General features: G+C 46.0%; 1 protein-coding gene across 2 annotated transcripts in view; it reads left to right on the forward strand.

Annotated features, from left to right (window-relative positions):
- Nucleotides 1–295: 295 nt before the first annotated feature.
- LOC100347009 (coiled-coil domain-containing protein 170) overlaps nt 296–17,635 on the forward strand; it is a 51,302-nt gene continuing 33,962 nt past the window's right edge. Inside the window, exons 1-2 of one of the 2 annotated variants that reach the window (XM_070065053.1) lie at nt 296–407; nt 12,211–12,312. In XM_070065053.1, the coding sequence (XP_069921154.1) occupies nt 12,232–12,312 (81 nt within the window). In that variant the 5' untranslated portion in view covers nt 296–407; nt 12,211–12,231. Of the gene's footprint in view, nt 408–3,374; nt 3,734–12,210; nt 12,313–17,635 lie in introns of those variants that run through there. The other variant, XM_070065052.1, reaches the window with a different exon arrangement.

Genomic DNA, 17,635 nt, shown 5'->3' on the forward strand with positions numbered 1-17,635 from the left:
GTCCGACCCAGCCGTGGCCATTGCTGCCATTTGGGAAGTGAATTAGAGAGTGAAAGATCTCTCTCCCTTTCTCTCTGCATTTCAAATAAATAAGTCTTTATAATTTTTTGAAAATTTGTTCCAAGAATCTCACAGATTTCCATGTACGCTGGACTGGTCACTAAGCATTACTAACGCTGGATGAAAATCCCGTTTTAGGACAAAGCGCACAGGTCTGTCACTTTAAGAGATCCCTTTTCATTCCTCGGGCCTCTATGATGCGCTTGCCTGGCAACGGCCACTTGGGTCTGCGACCATTCCACAGGCAAACTGTGGGGCAGCCGCTCACACAGGACGAGGAGTCAGACATTTCGGGTCTCTTCTGAGAACTGACCTGGGTTCTAGAGTTTCCTCTCGTCCCTGACAGGGTAAAACGCATGCTTTACTTCTTACTGAATGAAGGGTGTAGCCGACGGTGCCTGATGTACCTGCAGACTGTGTAGTTGTGTCGTATCGCTGCATTTCTTTGTTACTTTGAACTTCTACGTCTTACTATGTTTTTACAAGCTGAGTTTAGGAGAGAAGTACTATCACCAAGGTCATTTTGTATTAGGTTTCTTTTTTTTTTTTTTTTTCCTGCTGAGTTCTTTAGTTGCTTGATCTAGACTTTCTGGGTCTAGTGTGGGATGATAAAGATGAACCAGAAATAGATTCCTGTGTTAGGGACCGTTAATGTAGTAAGGGAGACACAGCTTTGCATAATACAGTGTTGAGGCTTTTTTTAAAAAAAGGATAGATCGTATACTAGGGTTTTTTTTTTTTTTAAGATTTATGTATTTATTTGAAAGAGTTACACAGAGAGAAGGAGAAGCAGAGAGAGAGAGACAGAGAGAGAGAGAGGTCTTCCATCCGCTGGTTCACTTCCCAACTGGCCACAACAGCCAGAGCTGTGCTGATCCGAAGCCAGGAGCCAGGAGCTTCTTCCGGGTCTCCCACGTGGATGCAGGGGCCCAAGGACTTGGGCCATCTTCCACTGCTTTCCCAGGCCACAGCAGAGAGCTGGATCAGAAGTGGAGCAGCCGCTATACCACAGTGCCGCCCCCCCCCCCAACACTTTTATAAGGGCCCAACCTCATCAACGAGGGATCTGCATGCGTGACTGAGTCACCTCCTGAAAACCTCCTTCTTAACACTGTTAATTGTCAATTAAGTTCTCAGCATATGAATTTGGGAGAACACATTCAGACCATAGCGACTTAAAGGAGGGAGGGAGATTTCTGCACTTTGCAGAAACCAAGGGCATCTTGCAGGAGGTGATACTTGACCTGATCCTGGAGGATTTATATGCTCACCCTTCTCAAGATATACTTGGACTTCACAGTAGCTTGTTTCTTAGCAGCAATGAGGGTGAAATTCCTGGGTGGCGCTGTGGCACAGAGAGCTAAGCCACCACCCACAGCACTGGCATCCCATATGGTCGTTGGTTCGAGTCCTGGCTGCTCTAATTCCTATCCAGCTATCCACTAATGTGCTTGGGAAAGCAGAGGAGGATGGGACAAGTACTTGGGCTCCAACACCCACATGGGAGACCCAGATGAAGCTCCTGGCTCCTGGCTTCAGCCTGGACTGTCTCTGACTGTTGCAGCCATTTGGGGAATGAATCAGCAGATGGAAGATCTCTCTCGCACGCTCTCTCTCTCTCCCTCTTGTTCTAATTCTGACTTTCAAATCAATAAATCTTTAAAAAAAATTTTAAAAAAGAATTGAAATTCCTTGTTTATAAAATGGTAAGAAGGTAAACATGAAAATAAAGGGTGGACTCTTAAGAACTTTCTCTCCATATCATTCTCATCCCAAGACTGAGGAGCAATTTGTTCTCTGTTTTGGCTCCCAAACTTTAGTTCTTTTTAAAAAAAAAAAAAAGATTTATTTATTTATTTGAAAGTCAGAGTTACACAGAGAGAGGAGAGGCAGAGAGAGAGAGAGATAGGTCCTCCATCTGATCGTCCACTCCCCAATTGGCCACAATGGCGTTAACCCGCTGTGCCACAGTGCAGGCCCCCAAACTTTAGTTCTGTGATTCTCTCCTTTGGTACTAGGGGAAGGAATTGATAAAGTAATGATCCCAGGTATCAACTCATAAAAATAAAGACAGAAGTCTCATTAGAGATATTTGTGCTCTAATGGTTGCCTTTAATACCGATAAATCGCTGGCGCCGCTGCTCACTAGGCTAATCCTCCACCTAGCGGCACCGGCACACCGGGTTCTAGTCCTGGTCGGGGCGCCAGGTTCTGTCCTGGTTGCCCCTCTTCCAGGCCAGCTCTCTGCTGTGGCCCGGGAGTGCAGTGGAGGATGGCCCAAATCCTTGGGCCCTGCACCCCATGGGAGACCAGGAGAAGTACCTGGCTCCTGCCTTCGGATCAGTGCGGTGTGCCGGCCGCAGCGCGCTGGCCGCTGCGGCCATTGGAGAGTGAACCAACAGCAAAAGGAAGACCTTTCTCTCTGTCTCTCTCTCTCACTGTCCACTCTGCCTGTCAAAAAACAAACAAACAAACAAACAAACAAACCAATAAATCTAGAATGAATGACTGGAGGCACTTCAAAACAGGCTTCAGAGTTAGTGAAGGAAAGCAGGTCTTTATGCTTTCTGTTCCAGGTTCTGCAAGTCATAATCCTGATTTTTCTTTTTTTCTTCTCATTCTGGTACTTTTGACCATTTAACGCAGCCCTCCAGTGCACAGTCTTTAAATATCTTTTTTTTTTTTCCTCCCTGGAATATATTCCCTGATCGTAGAAATCCCAGCATGTTGGCGTAGGGGGTTAAGCCCCTACCTGCAGTGCCAGCATCCCATACGGACACCGATTTGAGTCCCAGCTGCTCCACTTCTCATCCAGTTCCCTGCTAATGCACTTGGGGAAGTAGTGGAGGATGGGCCAGGTGCTTGGGCTCCAGTGCCCACTTGGGAGACCTGGATGAAGCTCCTGGCTCCTGGCTTCCGTCTGGCCTGGCCCTGCCACTGGGGGAGGGAACCAGTAGATGGAAGATTCTCTCTCTCTCCTTTGTAATTCTGACTTTCAAGTAAATAAATAAATCTTAAAAAAAAAAAGAAATGGGACACTGGAACTTGGACTGGCGCCCTTATGGCCTACAGGCCGCAGCTTAACCTGCTACGTGTTTAACTCGGCTTTGACTTTTATGGCTGAATCTTGAGGGATATAGTTAGCATTTTCAACAGATTGATTGAGAAATTGAAAATGAAGGAAGTTTGCAAGTCAGGTCCCCAAATATATGATTCTTAAACAGCATGTACAAATAATAAAACGAGTGTATATATGTATTAGCAGGCTGCTTCAACCAATTGCAATCTAAACACTGTTTTATGGCTATCTTTAGAGACCAGCTCTGCCTTGTCTCCAAGCCACAGTTGGTCACTGGGCAGCCCCTCTGGAGGTCTGGCTAAGCACTGAGGAACTGAGGTGGAACCTTCTAGAAGACATTGCCATTGGCCGTGGGCAGATGTCAGCATCTCCTCCTGACTGCTCTTCGCAGACCGCCTCCGGAAGCACCGTGGCTCACCGTTCCTAGATTTGCTTCATGCTTTGGGTGTCTCCAACATGTCCAGCCCACTGCAGTTTTTAAGCCATTCGGATCCAGGAAGGCTTGCTACAGGCCAAACCAAAGAGCCCCGCGAGGCTAAGCCATCAGAAGCCAGGCATCAGTCAGCTCACACGGCTCAGAAAAATCCCCCAGGGGTGAGTTATCCTTTGCATTTACTTTGTCCCTGTTCTCAGAAGGTGAGGGTAAAGCAACTTTCTGCATGGCTGAGAGCTAGAGGAAGAAGACTGTCCAGTTCTGTTGCCCGTTTGCCTGTGCTGTCACCCTGACCGCTTCTGTGCAGGTGAATGATCCAAGACATGGGATCAAGTGATTTCCCAACTTTTTTTTTTTTTAATTTATTTGAGAGGCAAACTTACAGACAGAGAGAGAGGTCTTCCACTCCCCAAATGGCTGCAACAGCTGGAGCTGAGCTGATCCAAAGCCAGGAGCTTCTTCCAGGTCTCCCACAGTGGGTGAAGGGGCCCAAACACTTGGGCCATCTTCTACTGCTTTCCCAGGCCATAGCAGAGAGCTGGATCAGAAGTAGAGGCAGAACCCGAACCAGCACCCATTACTCCACAGAGCCAGCTTGATTCCTGGCTGGACCCTAGAAAAAGGAGTAATGAAACATCCTAATCTAATGGACCCTCCCTCCAATGAATTTTTTTTTATTTTAGCCTGTTTGGAGGTTCTCACATTTCACCGAGGCCCACAATCAAAAACAGTATAGAAATGAGCTGTGATAGGATTTTAATGCCATCATTTTGTAGGTTAGTAACAGCGCTAGAGAGCGAACAGTGGCTTAGAGGTATAACAAAGTAAGCGGACTCCCATTATTTTTAGTGCATCATATTACCACTTTGTTTACAGAGTTCTTTTTTATTTTAAAACTTTTTTTTTTTGAGAGAGAGAGAGAGAGATGAGAGAGAGAGAAAGAGCTCCCATTTGCTGGTTCACTTCTTCAGGAAGATGCCCACAACGGTCAGAATTGGATCAAAATGAACTCAAGAAGCCAGGAACTCAATCCAGGTCACCCATGTGGGTGGTAGGAACCTGATTATCTGAGCCATCACAGCTGCCTCCCAGGGTCTGCATCAGCAGGAAACTGGAATCAGGAGCTGGAGCCATTGAACCCAGGTGCTGCGACACAGGATGCATGCATCCTAACCGGTGTCTGAACCACTAGGCTAAATACCAGGTGCATAGACTTCTTTTATTAGGCTAGAACATAATGAGAATCTTTCTGGATATTAAATATCTTGTAAAAATTTTAATTATCTATTTTTTATTTATTTGAAAGGTAGAGTTATAGAGAGAGGGAGCAAGACAGAGAAAGAGAGAGAGAGAGAGATCTTCCTTCTACTGGCTCTCTCCCCAAATGGCCACAATGGCCAGAGCTGGTCTAGGCTGGAGCCAGGAGCCTAGACCTTCTTTCAGGTCTCCCACGTGGATACAGGGGCCCAATCACTTGGCCCATCTTCCACTGCTTTCCCAGGTGTATTAGCAGGGAGCTACAGTGGAAGATGAGCCTCTAGGACTTGAACTAGCACTGACGTGAGATGCCAGCCTTGCAGGTGGCAGCTTAACCCACTGTGCCACAATAGATGGTCCACTTTTTTTTTTTAATTAATTATGCCAGAGGCAAAGAGAGAGCTCCTATCCACTGGTTCACTCCCCAAAAATATCCCCAACAGTCCCAGGCCAGGTCTGCCACATGGGTGGCAGGAGCCCAGGACTTGAGCCCTCACCAGTGCCTCCAGGATCTGCATTAGCAGGAGGCTGGAGTCAGAGCAGAGCTGCGTATGAGCCATACGGGCATTCAGATACAGGATAACTGGCCTGCTAGCCGCTAGGCCGAATACTCACCCGTAAATATCTTTTTGAGTCAGATGATGTCCCTTCCTTTGGTTTTTCTAAGACCATGAGAAAGATCCACCTAGCCTGAGTGGAAGCTCGAAGATAACGTCGGAAGAGGAGGCTTGGAGAGGATGGGCTCGCTGGAAATGTTCTATTTCCTCCTCTTGGTGGCTTTAAATGACTACAAGCATAGTCTGCTGGGGACGGGTGTGTATTACACTAAAAGTAAATGATACAGAGGCCGGCGTGTGATGCATTAGGTTAATCCTCCGCCTGCGGTGCCAGCATCCCATGTGGGTGCTGGGTTCTAGTCCCAGTTGCTCCTCTTCCAGTCCAGCTCTCTGCTGTGACCCAGGAGGGCAGTGGAGGATGGCCCAAGTGCTTGGGAGACCGCAAACGCATGGGAGACCAGGAGGAAGCACCTGGCTCCTGGCTTTGGATCGGTGTAGCTCCAGCCGCAGCGGCCACTGGGGGGTGAACCAATGGAAGGAAGACCTTTCTCTCTGTCTCTCTCTCTCTCTCACTAACTCTGCCTGTCAAATAAATAAATAAAATCATTAAAAAAAAATGATACAATGCAAAAGGACAGTGCTCTTCAATCTTTAGTTAAGCTTAAGCTTCTTTAAAACACATAAGATAAGTGTTCATGAAACCTTCTAGGAATTTTATTTTAAGATTTATGTTATTTATTTTAAAATGCAGAACAGAAAGAGAGGGAAAGACAAGGGAGATCGATCTTCTGTCCGCTGGTTCGCTCCCCAGATGGCCATAAGCCAGGAGTCAAACCAGCACTCCAATGAAGGATGTTGCATGGAATATAACAATATGAAAATATGCACCAGTGCATTACACAATTGTAAAGAATATTAAAGAGGTCATCATAATCTTATTGTCAACTAATCCTCACTTAATTCGGAGCTTCCTTTTAAGTGAATTACAGAATTGAAAGCTTGCCGTGGGTGTGGTGACACAGCAGGTTAAGCCGCCTTTGTGTGATGCCTGCATCCCATTTTGGAGCACTGCTCCACTTCTGATCCAGCTCCCTGCTCACACACCCAGGAAGCAGCAGACGATATCAAGCGCTCGGACCCATCACCCAGTCAGGAGCCCAGGATGCAGTTCCTGGCTCCTGGCTTTGACCTTGCCCAGCCCTGACTATCGTGAACATTTGAGGAGTGAACCCACAGATGGAAGGTTTCTTTCTCTGTCTCTGCCTCCCTCTGTATTACTTATCTTTCAAATAAATAAACATTTTTAAAAATACAACAAAAAAAACTTGAAAAAAACCTGAATTTTTTACATTTTAAATGCTTTTTATTTATTTATTTATTTGAGAGGTAGAGTTACATACAGAGAAAGGGAGAGAAAGAAAGGTCTTCCATCCACTGGTTCACTTCCCAAATGGCTGCAATGGCCAGAGCTGAGCAGATCCAAAGCCAGGAGCCAGGAGCTTTCTCCAGGTCTCCCATGAGGCTGCTGGCCATCTTCTACTGCTTTCCTAGGCCAGAGCAGAGAGCTGGATCGGAAGAGGAGCAGCCGGGACTAGAACCGGCGCCCACATGGGACACCGTCACTATAGGCAGAGGTTTAGTCTATTATGTCACAGCGCTGGCCTCAACAAGTGAATTTAAAAAACACGTTTTCTTTGGGACCAAGTATAGCAGTAATAGAAAGTCGATGAAAAATATGTAATATGAAAAAAAATAGGCATGGATTTCAAAGTTTCCACGCCAAAATTTGTCTTTTAATCCATCTTCCATGATTTTTTTGAAGTACCCTCATATATTAAGGTCTAGATTGAATTATGATACAATACCAGAAAGTTGTTCTTGTCATCTGGTAGTTTAGTTGGGGGATTTCAAAAATCAACTTGATTATGATTGTAAGTTTCAATTTTTGCATTTGATTTCAAGTATACTGAAAACTCCGGAGACTAATATAACACACTCATTCTTAGGTCCCATAGCCCACTCTTGAGATGGGAGATGTAAAAAGACTGAACAAGAGGAGTGAGTCATCAGCCAGTGAAAATCCTGGGCACTCCCAGCACTGTTGAGCAGGGGTCTCCTTGGTGGCTGGGCTGCAGGGAGATACGGGGCCCCAGGCTCTGGGTCATGAGAGAGGAGGATATTGGGGGAGCTGCAGTTACAAACCCAGGTGAAAGTCTTATTCACCATCCTGGACTTCTTTTTTCTTTCCAAAGGTAACAATTAGTCTGAATTAGGTAGGAGCTTCTATGTCCACATTTTTTTTTTTAAGATTTATTTATTTATTTGAAAGTCAGAGTTACACAGAGAGAGGAGAGACAGAGAGAGAGAGAGGTTTTCCATTGGATAGTTCACTCCCCAAAGGGCCACAACAGCCAGATCTGCACCGATCTGAAGCCAGGAGCCAGGAGCCTCTTCTGGGTTTCCCACACGGATGCAGGGGCCCAAGGACTTGGACCATCTTCTACTGCTTTCCCAGGCCATAGCAGAGAGCTGGATTGGAAGTGGAACAGCTGGGACTCAAACCGGCACCCATATAGGATGCTGGTGCTGCAGGCGGAGGATTAACCTATGCGCCATGACACCAGCCCCTGTGTTTACATGTTTAATACTAACATGCATGAGAATGCTTCTAATGTTGTTTTGGGCATTTCTTTTTTTTTTTTTTTTAAGATTTATTTTATTTATTATTTGAAAGGGTTACAGAGAGAGGTAGAGCCAGAGAAAGAGAGTATTTTGGGCATTTCTGCCACCTCTTCTAGGGGTATAACTTTCTGCCTTGCTACTTTCATACAGTCTTGTATTTTTTATCAATTCTGTTTGATTCACTTGAGTTTAATTCATTCGTGTTAACTGCTGCGTCAGTTCCGTGATACATCATGTTTCTATGTCATACTTAAATACATTTTGATGTTTTCTTATATAAACAACTAAGTATCCTTACATAACATGCCTACTTGTCTTTATTTTTAAACTATGAAGAAGTAAGGAAAATTTTTGAGCTGTATTTAAAAGTAGCTGTCTGCTGGCGCCGCGACTCACTAGGCTAATGCTCCGCCTGCGGTGCTGGCACCCCGGGTTCTAGTCCCGGTCGGGGCGCCGGATTCTGTCCCAGTTGCCCCTCTTCTAGGCCAGCTCTCTGCTGTGGCCCGGAAGTGCAGAGGAGGATGGCCCAAGTGCTTGGGCCCTGCACCCCATAGGGAGACCAGGATAAGTACTTGGCTCCTGGCTTCGGATCAGCGCGGTACGCCGGCCACAGCGGCCATTGGGGAGTGAACCAATGGAAAAGGAAGACCTTTCTCTCTGTCTCTCTCTCTCACTGTCCACTCTGCCTGTCAAAAAAAAAAAAAAAAAAAGTAGTTGTCTATAAAAATAGGTTATATATGTTGAATATTTCTTATTTTTATAAATTCAAAGCCTAATTGGATATTAGTTATTATTTATTTCTTTTTGTAATTGTGCTGGGAATCTATGTGATATTGTGATATAGTAAATAAAATACTTGGCATATTTTTATCAATTTACATTTTTGTTTTGTATCTCAATCAAGTTAATCATTTAATTCATGACATATTATCATTATTTTGTTCAAGGCACCTCCCTCTCATTTTTTTCCATCATCTCAATTTCTATCTCACCTCAATCTAATATATTTGATGTAGTTAAATTATTTTTATTCTTTTGTGACGATTATTTAGTGGGATCTGTTTGATGTATTTACAATTAAATAATTTCCATTACTCTATAATACATATAGTATATGAATATGCCATAAGCTATTTATCCATCAAAGTTTTTAAAGATTTATTTGTTGTTTGTTTATTTGAAAGGTAGAGTTGGCCAGCGCCGTGGCTCACTAGGCTAATACTCCACCTTGCGGCGCCGGCACACCGGGTTCTAGTCCCGGTTGCCCCTTTCCAGGCCAGCTCTCTGCTGTGGCCCGGGAAGGCAGTGGAGGACCTGGCTCCTGCCTTCGGATCAGCGTGGTGCACTGGCTGCAGCACGCCAACAGTGGCGGCCACTGGAGGGTGAACCAACAGCAAAAAGGAAGACCTTTCTCTCTGTCTCTCACTATCCACTCTGCCTGTCAAAAAAAAAAAAAAAAAAAAAAGGCAGAGTGACAGAGAGGGAGAGACAGAGATCTTCCATCCACTGGTTCACTCCCCAGTGAGCTGTTTGCAATGGCCAGGGCTGGGCCAGGTCAAAGCCAGGAGAATGGAACTCCACCCTGGTCTCCCATGTGAGTGGGCCCAAGCACTTGGCCCATCTTCTGCAGCCTTTGCAGGGCCATTAGCAGGGACCTGGATTGGAAGCAGAGCAGCCAGGACTTGAACTGGAACTCTGATATGGGATGCTGGCACCACAGGTGGCGATTAACCTGCTGTGCTACAACACCAACCCTGAGTTTATTTTTTGTCCATGTGAACTACATCCATTAGAAATTTTTTTGAAGGCCTGATAGTGATAAACTCACCATTAGAGATATCTAACTCTTTTTTTTTTTTTTTTTTTTTTTGACAGGCAGAGTGGACAGTGAGAGCAGTGAGAGAGAGAGACAGAGAGAAAGGTCTTCCTTTTGCTGTTGGTTCACCCTCCAATGGCCGCCGCAGCTGGCGCACTGCGGCCGGCGCACCGTGCTGATCCAAAGGCAGGAGCCAGGTGCTTCTCCTGGTCTCCCATGGGGTGCAGGGCCCAAGCACTTGGGCCATCCTTCTCTGCACTTCCGGGCCACAGCAGAGAGCTGGACTGGAAGAGGGGCAACCGGGACAGAATCCGGCGCCCCGACCAGGACTAGAACCCAGTGTGCCGGCGCCGCAAGGTGGAGGATTAGCCTAGTGAGCCATGGCGCCAGCTGAGATATCTAACTCTTAATCTTAAAACATAATTTCATTCAGTAAAAAATTCTAGCAGACATTTATCATATTTCCTTCACTTTATTTTTAAGATGTATCTATTTATTTATTTGAAAGGCAGAGTTACAGAGAGAGAGAAGGAGAGGTGGGGGGGTCTTCCATCCATTGGTTCACTCCCCAGATGGCCACAATGGCCAGAGCTGCACTGATCCGAAGCCAAGAGCCAGGATCTTCCTCTGGGTCTTCCCACGTGGGTGCAGGGGCCCAAGGACTTGGGCCATCTTCTTCTGCTTTCTCAGGCCATAGCAGAGAGCTGGATTGGAAGTGGAGCAGCTGGGACTCGAACCGGCAGCCATATGGGATGCCAACACTGCAAGCAGTGGCTTTACCCGCTGCACCACAGTACCAGCCCCTTCTCACAATCTTTTTAGTGACTTTGGTTAATGCATTTTTCTTACTTGAATCACATATACTTTGTCCTTAGTGAAAGTTCTGCAAACTTTAATTTTGAGTATTTTACATCCTTTTGAGAATGGGGAGGATTGTAATTTAAGTAAATGTGTCCTAATTTTCGCCCTCAGTATAGACACATCAAAAAAAATTGGGGGGGGGGAGCATTTGGGACACCTGTGTCCCATTTAATCTGCTTGGTTTGCGTCTCAGCTATGTGCTCTGTCCAGCTCCTGCGTATGTGATCCTGGCAGGTGATGGCTAAAATCCCTGACTCCCTGCCACCAGGCAGGAGACCAAGAAGGAGTTCCGAGCTCCTGGCTTCAGCCTGGTCCAGCCCTTGCTGTTGTGGGCACGTGGGGAGTAAACCAGCAGATCCAAGCTCTCCGCCTTTCAAATAAAGTGAAAACAAATAAATAAAAATTGCTGTTGTGGCAGGCATTTGGCCTAGATGTTAAGATGTTGTTGAAAAAGTCCCGGCTGTGTTCCCGGTTCTGGCTTCCTGCTGATGTGTCCCCTGGGAAGCAGCAGGTGATGGCTTGAGTAGTTGGCTCCCTGCAACCCCCATGGGAGACCTGGCTTAAGCTCCCTGCTCCTGACTTCAGTGTCCTGGCCCCAGGCTATTGTGGTTATTTGGGAAGTGAACCCATAAACGGGCACACTCTCTTTCTCTCTCAAATAAAAAAACATTATTTGTTTGAAAGGAAGAGTTACAGAGAGGCAGAGGCAGAGAGAGGTCTTCCATCTGTGGGTTCACTCCTCAACTGGCCACAGCGGCTGGAGCTGCGCTGATCCGAAGCTGGGAGCCAGGAGCTTCTTCCAGGTCTTCCACGCAGGTGCAGTGGCACAAGAACTTGGGCCATCCTCTACTGCTTTCCCAGGCCGCAGCAGAGAGCTGGATCGCAAGTGCAGCTGGGACATGAACCGGTGCCCGTATGGGATGCCAGCACTACAGGTGGCAGCTTTACCTGCCACACCGCAGCGCCAGCCCCTCAAATTAAATTTTTAAAAAACAATTTTTAAAAGCAAAATTGATGCTAATCCACTAAAATCAGATTTTTAAAGAAACTATTTGTGCTTAGCAATTTATTTGTAAAGGGAAATTTTACAAACTAGTAAATATCTCATTACTGACTCTAACAATTACAGTTTCTGTGAACATTTTCCTAGATTTGCATGAAAATCTCCTTAGACATTTTGATTCCTATACTCAGCAGTTGTTTCTGTTTGAACACACTGCATTTACCTGTGGTCGATAAGTATGTCTAGTAAGCAATAATTTATAGGAAAATGTTCAGTCGCTTTTCAGGTGCTACTGGCTGTTTTCCCAGGACCTCTGTGTTTGTTAGGGTAATGCCCCAAATCAATATTTTACAGTCGTGTTGTATTTAGAACTGCTTATTTGAGTTTGTGTGTGCTGGAATATTGTGGGTTTTGATCTGTAAGGGGCATGTTCAATCAACTAATTGGTAATTTTCTTTGTAGGTTCCCAGCAGGAACCCAAACATGTATAATAAAAGGACAGCTGACCCAGCTCGTCCTGAACTTGCTGGCTTGTTGGTGAAAAACAAGACTCTTTTAGCTGAGGTACGTGGATTATCTGAAAATGAAACCCTGTTGGGGGGGGGGGGACCGGCACTGTGGCATAGCAGGTATAGCTGCCGCCTGTGGTGGGGACATTTCATATGGGCACCGGTTCAAGTCCCAGCTGCTCCACTTCCAATCCAGCTCTCTGCTGTGGCCTGGGAAAGCAGTGGAAGATGGCCCAAGTCCTTGGGCCCCTGCGCCCACATGGGAGACTGGGAAGAAGCTCCTGGCTCCTGGCTTCAGATCAGTGCAGCTCTGGCCATTGTGGCCATCTGGGGAGTGAACCAGCGGATGGAACACCTCTCTCTCTCTCTCTTTCTCCCTCTCCTTCTCTCTCTGTGTAACTCTGACTTTCAAATAAATAAATACATCTTGAAAAACAAAAACAGACAAACCAACCCTGTGGGAAGCGTTATCCTCTGTGAAAGCAGGGAAAGAACCCATGTGAGGGATCTGAGTAGTAACTCGGTGTTGCTTTTCTTCCTTGCAATATTGAACTCTCATCACCGGGGGGCACTCATTTGATTCAGAGCTGTCTTTCTCTGAAAATAGCACACAGCCAAGTATTTTTGAGAGGATTGCTAAGTGCTGGCAGGTACGAATGTTGCTTTTGGATGCCCATGATCAAGATCTATGCAATAACAATCACCAGTTACAAGTGTTACACATTTTTAATGGAAAGGGTAAATCCTGGGGCTGCGGTCGTGGTGCAGTGGGTTAAGTGGCTGCCTGTGATGCCGGTATCCCATACGAGCGTCAGTTCAAATCCCGGCTGCTCCACTTCCAGTGCAGCTCCCTGCTAATGTGCCCAGGAAAGCAGTGGAAGATGGCCCCAAGTGCTTGGGGTCCTGCCACCCTGATGGGAGACACGGATGAGCTCCAGGTTCCTGGCTTTGGCCTGGCCCAGCTCTGGCTGTTGTGATCATTTGGGAAGTGAGCCAGTAGATGAAAGAGAGTGCTCTCTCCCTCTCTGTAACTCTGCCTTCCAAATAAATAAATGCATCTTTAAAGAAGAAAGGGTAAGTTCCTGTTTTCATTACACTACCAAGTGGTAAATATCCACTAGTCCTATTTAATACTCAATGAAACGTCTGAGCGGCATCAGTAGAAAAGAGAAAGAACCACCTTTGTAGAACATTCTTTGCCTTTTATTCTTGTGATGGAGACTAGAAAGAGCCTGCAGAGCTCCTTTAGAAAATCCTCATTGCAGAAGACGGTCTAGCAGGGAACCGTGGGTGGAAGCTGCAGGCCGTGGTCGTTGTCCGGGGAGCTCTGTGACAGTGATGTCTGCATTGCCGCTGGGGTGATGCTCAGAATGCTCCCGGTCAAGACAAACCTGCAGCAGGGCCGCTTGCTCCTCCTGCTCGACTTGCAGTTGGTGGTGCTGCAGCCCTTACCTGTTGCCTCCCAGGGTTGCGTTAGCAGGAAGCTAATCATAGGAGCAGGCCAAGACTCAGACGCAGGCATCCCAAGCAGTGGCTTACCTGCTACGCCAAATGTCCACCTGGAGCGTAAATTTAAGTGGAGCTTATAAGTCTTCTGAGACCTTTGAGAGCTTTGTGGCACCAATTCTGAAACTTGTAGCAATTTTATTATGGGTAGAATTATTCCCTACAGTATAACTTAGTATTAACAACTAAGAAATTTAGGATTTCTAATTCAGATTTGAATTAGATGAAGGTTTTATCTGTGTATGATTTATTTTAAAAAAAACTTTTGAACAAAGTTGTCAAGAAAGAAAGTATCTTGTTTAAAGAAGATAGGTAAGCCGGCGCCGCGGCTCACTAGGCTAATCCTCCACCTTGCGGCTCCGGCACACCAGGTTCTAGTCCCCGTCGGGGCGCCGGATTCTGTCCCGGTTGCCCCTCTTCCAGGCCAGCTCTCTGCTGTGGCCAGGGAGTGCAGTGGAGGATGGCCCAAGTGCTTGGGCCCTGCACCCCATGGGAGACCAGGAGAAGTACCTGGCTCCTGGCTCCTGCCATCGGATCAGTGCAGTGCGCCGGCCACAGCAGCTCTTGGAGGGTGAACCAACGGCAAAGGAAGACCTTTCTCTCTGTCTCTCTCTCTTACTGTCCACTCTACCTGTCAAAAAAAAAAAAAAAAAAGATAGGTAAGCTCTTTTCAAGAATTTCAAAGGTTTATTTAAAAAAAAAAAGATTTATTTACTTATTTGAAAGGCAGGAAGACAGAGAGGGAGAGGAGAAGACAGAGAGATCTTCATCCACTCATTCACACCCCAAGCACCTGCAATGGCCAGGGTTGGGCCAGGCTAAAACCAGGATCCAGGGCCTCCATCTGGGTCTCCCACATGGGTGCAGGGGCCCAAGTGCATGGGCCATCCTCCACTGCCTTTCCAGGCACATTAGCCAGGAGCTGTATAGAAGCTGGAGCAGCTGGGACTCCAACTGGCACTCTGATATCAGATGCTGGCATCGCAGGTAGCAGCTTAACCCACTGCACCACAATTCTGGCCCCTCAAAGTATTCTTTAAAATTGACGCCTTATGTATACATAAGTTGCTTGTTAATTGCAAAATTTTAAAGATTTATTTTATTTATTCAAAAGACAGAGTTACAGAGAGAGAAAGACAGAAAGAAAGAGAGAGAGAGAGAGAAATCTTCCATCCACTGCTTCACTCCCCAAATGGCCACAATGGCCAGGGCTGGGCCAGACCAAAGCCAAGATCCTGGAATAACTTTTGGGTCTCCCACATGGGTGCAGGGGCCCAAGTACTCAGCCCATCTTCCGATGTTTTCTCAGGCCATCAGCAGGGAGCTGGATCAGCAGTAGAGCTTCCGGAACTTGAACCAGTGCCCATATGGGATGCCACCATTGCAGGCAGTGGCTTTACCTGATTATGCCACAACTTTGGATCCACACATTTTTAAAATTTAATTGTCAAAGCAGTTATCTAAAAGACAACAGCATCTCATTTTGACCTGGGTTTCAGATACCATATACATTAAGTAGTGTTCCATAGCTCTTATTGGAATGTTATAAATTTTATAAAAATGAGTGACAGTTACTACATGATTTCCCTTTGTTAAAACCTTTTTTAAAAATTAAAAAAGTTTAATGATTTCAACAAAATACCCAAGCTTCAGCATGAGTCATCGTTCCCTTTTCTGATAACCTATTCTTTAATTCCATAGAAACACAGTTGTCTTGATAGGGCATTTTTCTCTTCACTGAATGCATTTTAACATTTTTGTTGTAATTAACTTCCTTTCTTTGTGGGCTATATAAAAATAATTATCATGTATTTTTGGCCAATAATGGAGAAACAGGTGCAAGAGAGCTATATTTGGGCAAAGCCAGATATAGAAGGGACAGAGGAAACTGCTCAGTTGGTGGTGGTGTTGCTGTCTAGCTTAGGCAATCCGACACGGAGCTAAAGCTCTTGCATGGTGCAAGGTGGGCAGCAGTGTTAAAGTAACTTGAGGGGCCGGCGCTGTGGTGTAGCAAGTAAAGCCACTGCCTGCAGTGCCAGCATCCCATGTGGGCGCCAGTTCAAGTCCCGGCAGCTCCACTTCTGACCCCGCTCTCTCTTATGGCCTGGGAAAGCAGTAGAAGGTGGCCCAAGTCCTTGGGCCCCTGCACCCACATGGGAGACCCGGAAGAAGCTCCTGGCTCCTGGCTTCAGGTCAGTGCAGCTCCGGCTGTTGCAGCCAATTGGGGAGTGAACCAGAGGATAGAAGACCTCTCTCTCTCTCTCTCTCTGCCTCTCCTCTCTCTGTGTAACTCTGACTTTCAAATAAATAAATAAATCATAAAAAAAAGAAAGTAACTTGAAAACCCAGTTGCTGACTCATAGGAGACACAACACAGCCAGTGGGTTAAATTTCAGATAACTGTAATGTGTCACCCCAGGGACTTGTTTCATTTTGCAGGTGAGCTGTTTCTCTTGCCATTTTGTGATAAAAAGGCAAATAGTAGAAACTCGAGGCAGCAAACTCTCGTGGGAGCAGATGGAAGCAATACATCTTTTTTCACCTAAAAAAAATGTCAGAACCAATTACTTTTTTTATTTAAAAATGTGTTTATTTGAAAGGCAGAGTGACAGAGACAGGGTGATCAAGAGAGAGAGAGAGAGAGAGGAGAGAGAGAGAGAGAGAGAGAATGTTTCATCTGCTGGTTCACTCCTCCAAATGGCTTCAATGGCCAGGCCTGAGCCAGACTGAAGCCAGGAGCATGAACTCCTTGGGGATCTGCCATGTCCATGTTAAGGGCCCACGTTTTTGGATCATCTTCTCGTGGCTGCCCAGGCACAAAGCAGGGTGGAATGTGGGATGCTGGCATGGCAAGTGATGGCTCGACCTGCTGGGCCACAATGCTAGTCCCCGTTTTTTTGTTTTGTTTTGTTTTGTTTTAAGTGAAAGTTTTACTTAGATAATCATAGAATCACTTGGACTGATTAAAAAAAAAAATCAGGGGGCTGGCGCTGTGACATAGCAGGTAGAGTCACCATCTGCAGTGCTGGCATCCCATATGGGCTCCGGTTCTAGTCCCAGCTGCTCCACTTCTGATCCAGCCCTCTGCTATGGCCTGGGTAAGCAGTAGAGGATGGCCCAAGTGCTTGGGCCCCTGCACTCACATGGGAGACCCTGAAGAAGCTCCTGGCTCCTGGCTTCAGCCATTGTGGCTTTCTGGGGAGTGAACCAGCAGATGGAAGACCTCCCCTCCTCCCCGACTCTGCCTATCTGTATGTAACTGTGCCTTTCAAATAAATAAATCTTCTTTAAAAATCATAATAGAACAACCCTTTATCCACTTTGTCCAGTTCCTTCCGATGGTAACGTTTTGCAAAACTCTAATATAATGTAACAGCCTGGATACTCTTACTCAGATTTTTCCAAGCGTTCTTGCACTCATTTGTGGTTAGGGTGTACATCAGTCAAGATACTCCACAGTGCCAACAAGGATCCTTCACGTTATCCTTCTATACCCACACCTCCTTCCTTCTTACCCCAAGCTCTGGCAACCACTAATCTTTCCTCCAAAATGTCGCTATTTCAAAAATATTTCCAACTCACAATCTAAACACAGAGTTGCCATGACTCAGCAGTTCTGCTCCTAGGTAGATAATCAAGAGAACTGAAAACATACTCACATAAAAACTTCTCCCTGAATCCTCATGGTATCATTATGCAGAAAGCTCAAAAGTGGGTGCGACCCAAACATTCACGAACTGATGAGATGTTAAACAAATGTGGCATTTTTATGCAGTAGAACATCATTCAGCATAAAAAGGAATTAGGTACCCATACATGGTACAACATAGGTAGGTCTCGATGGGGCTGGCATTGTAGCACAGCCGGTTAAC

The sequence above is a fragment of the Oryctolagus cuniculus genome, chromosome 20 (assembly GCF_964237555.1).
Source record: "Oryctolagus cuniculus chromosome 20, mOryCun1.1, whole genome shotgun sequence".
NCBI classification, from domain to species: Eukaryota; Metazoa; Chordata; class Mammalia; order Lagomorpha; family Leporidae; genus Oryctolagus; species Oryctolagus cuniculus.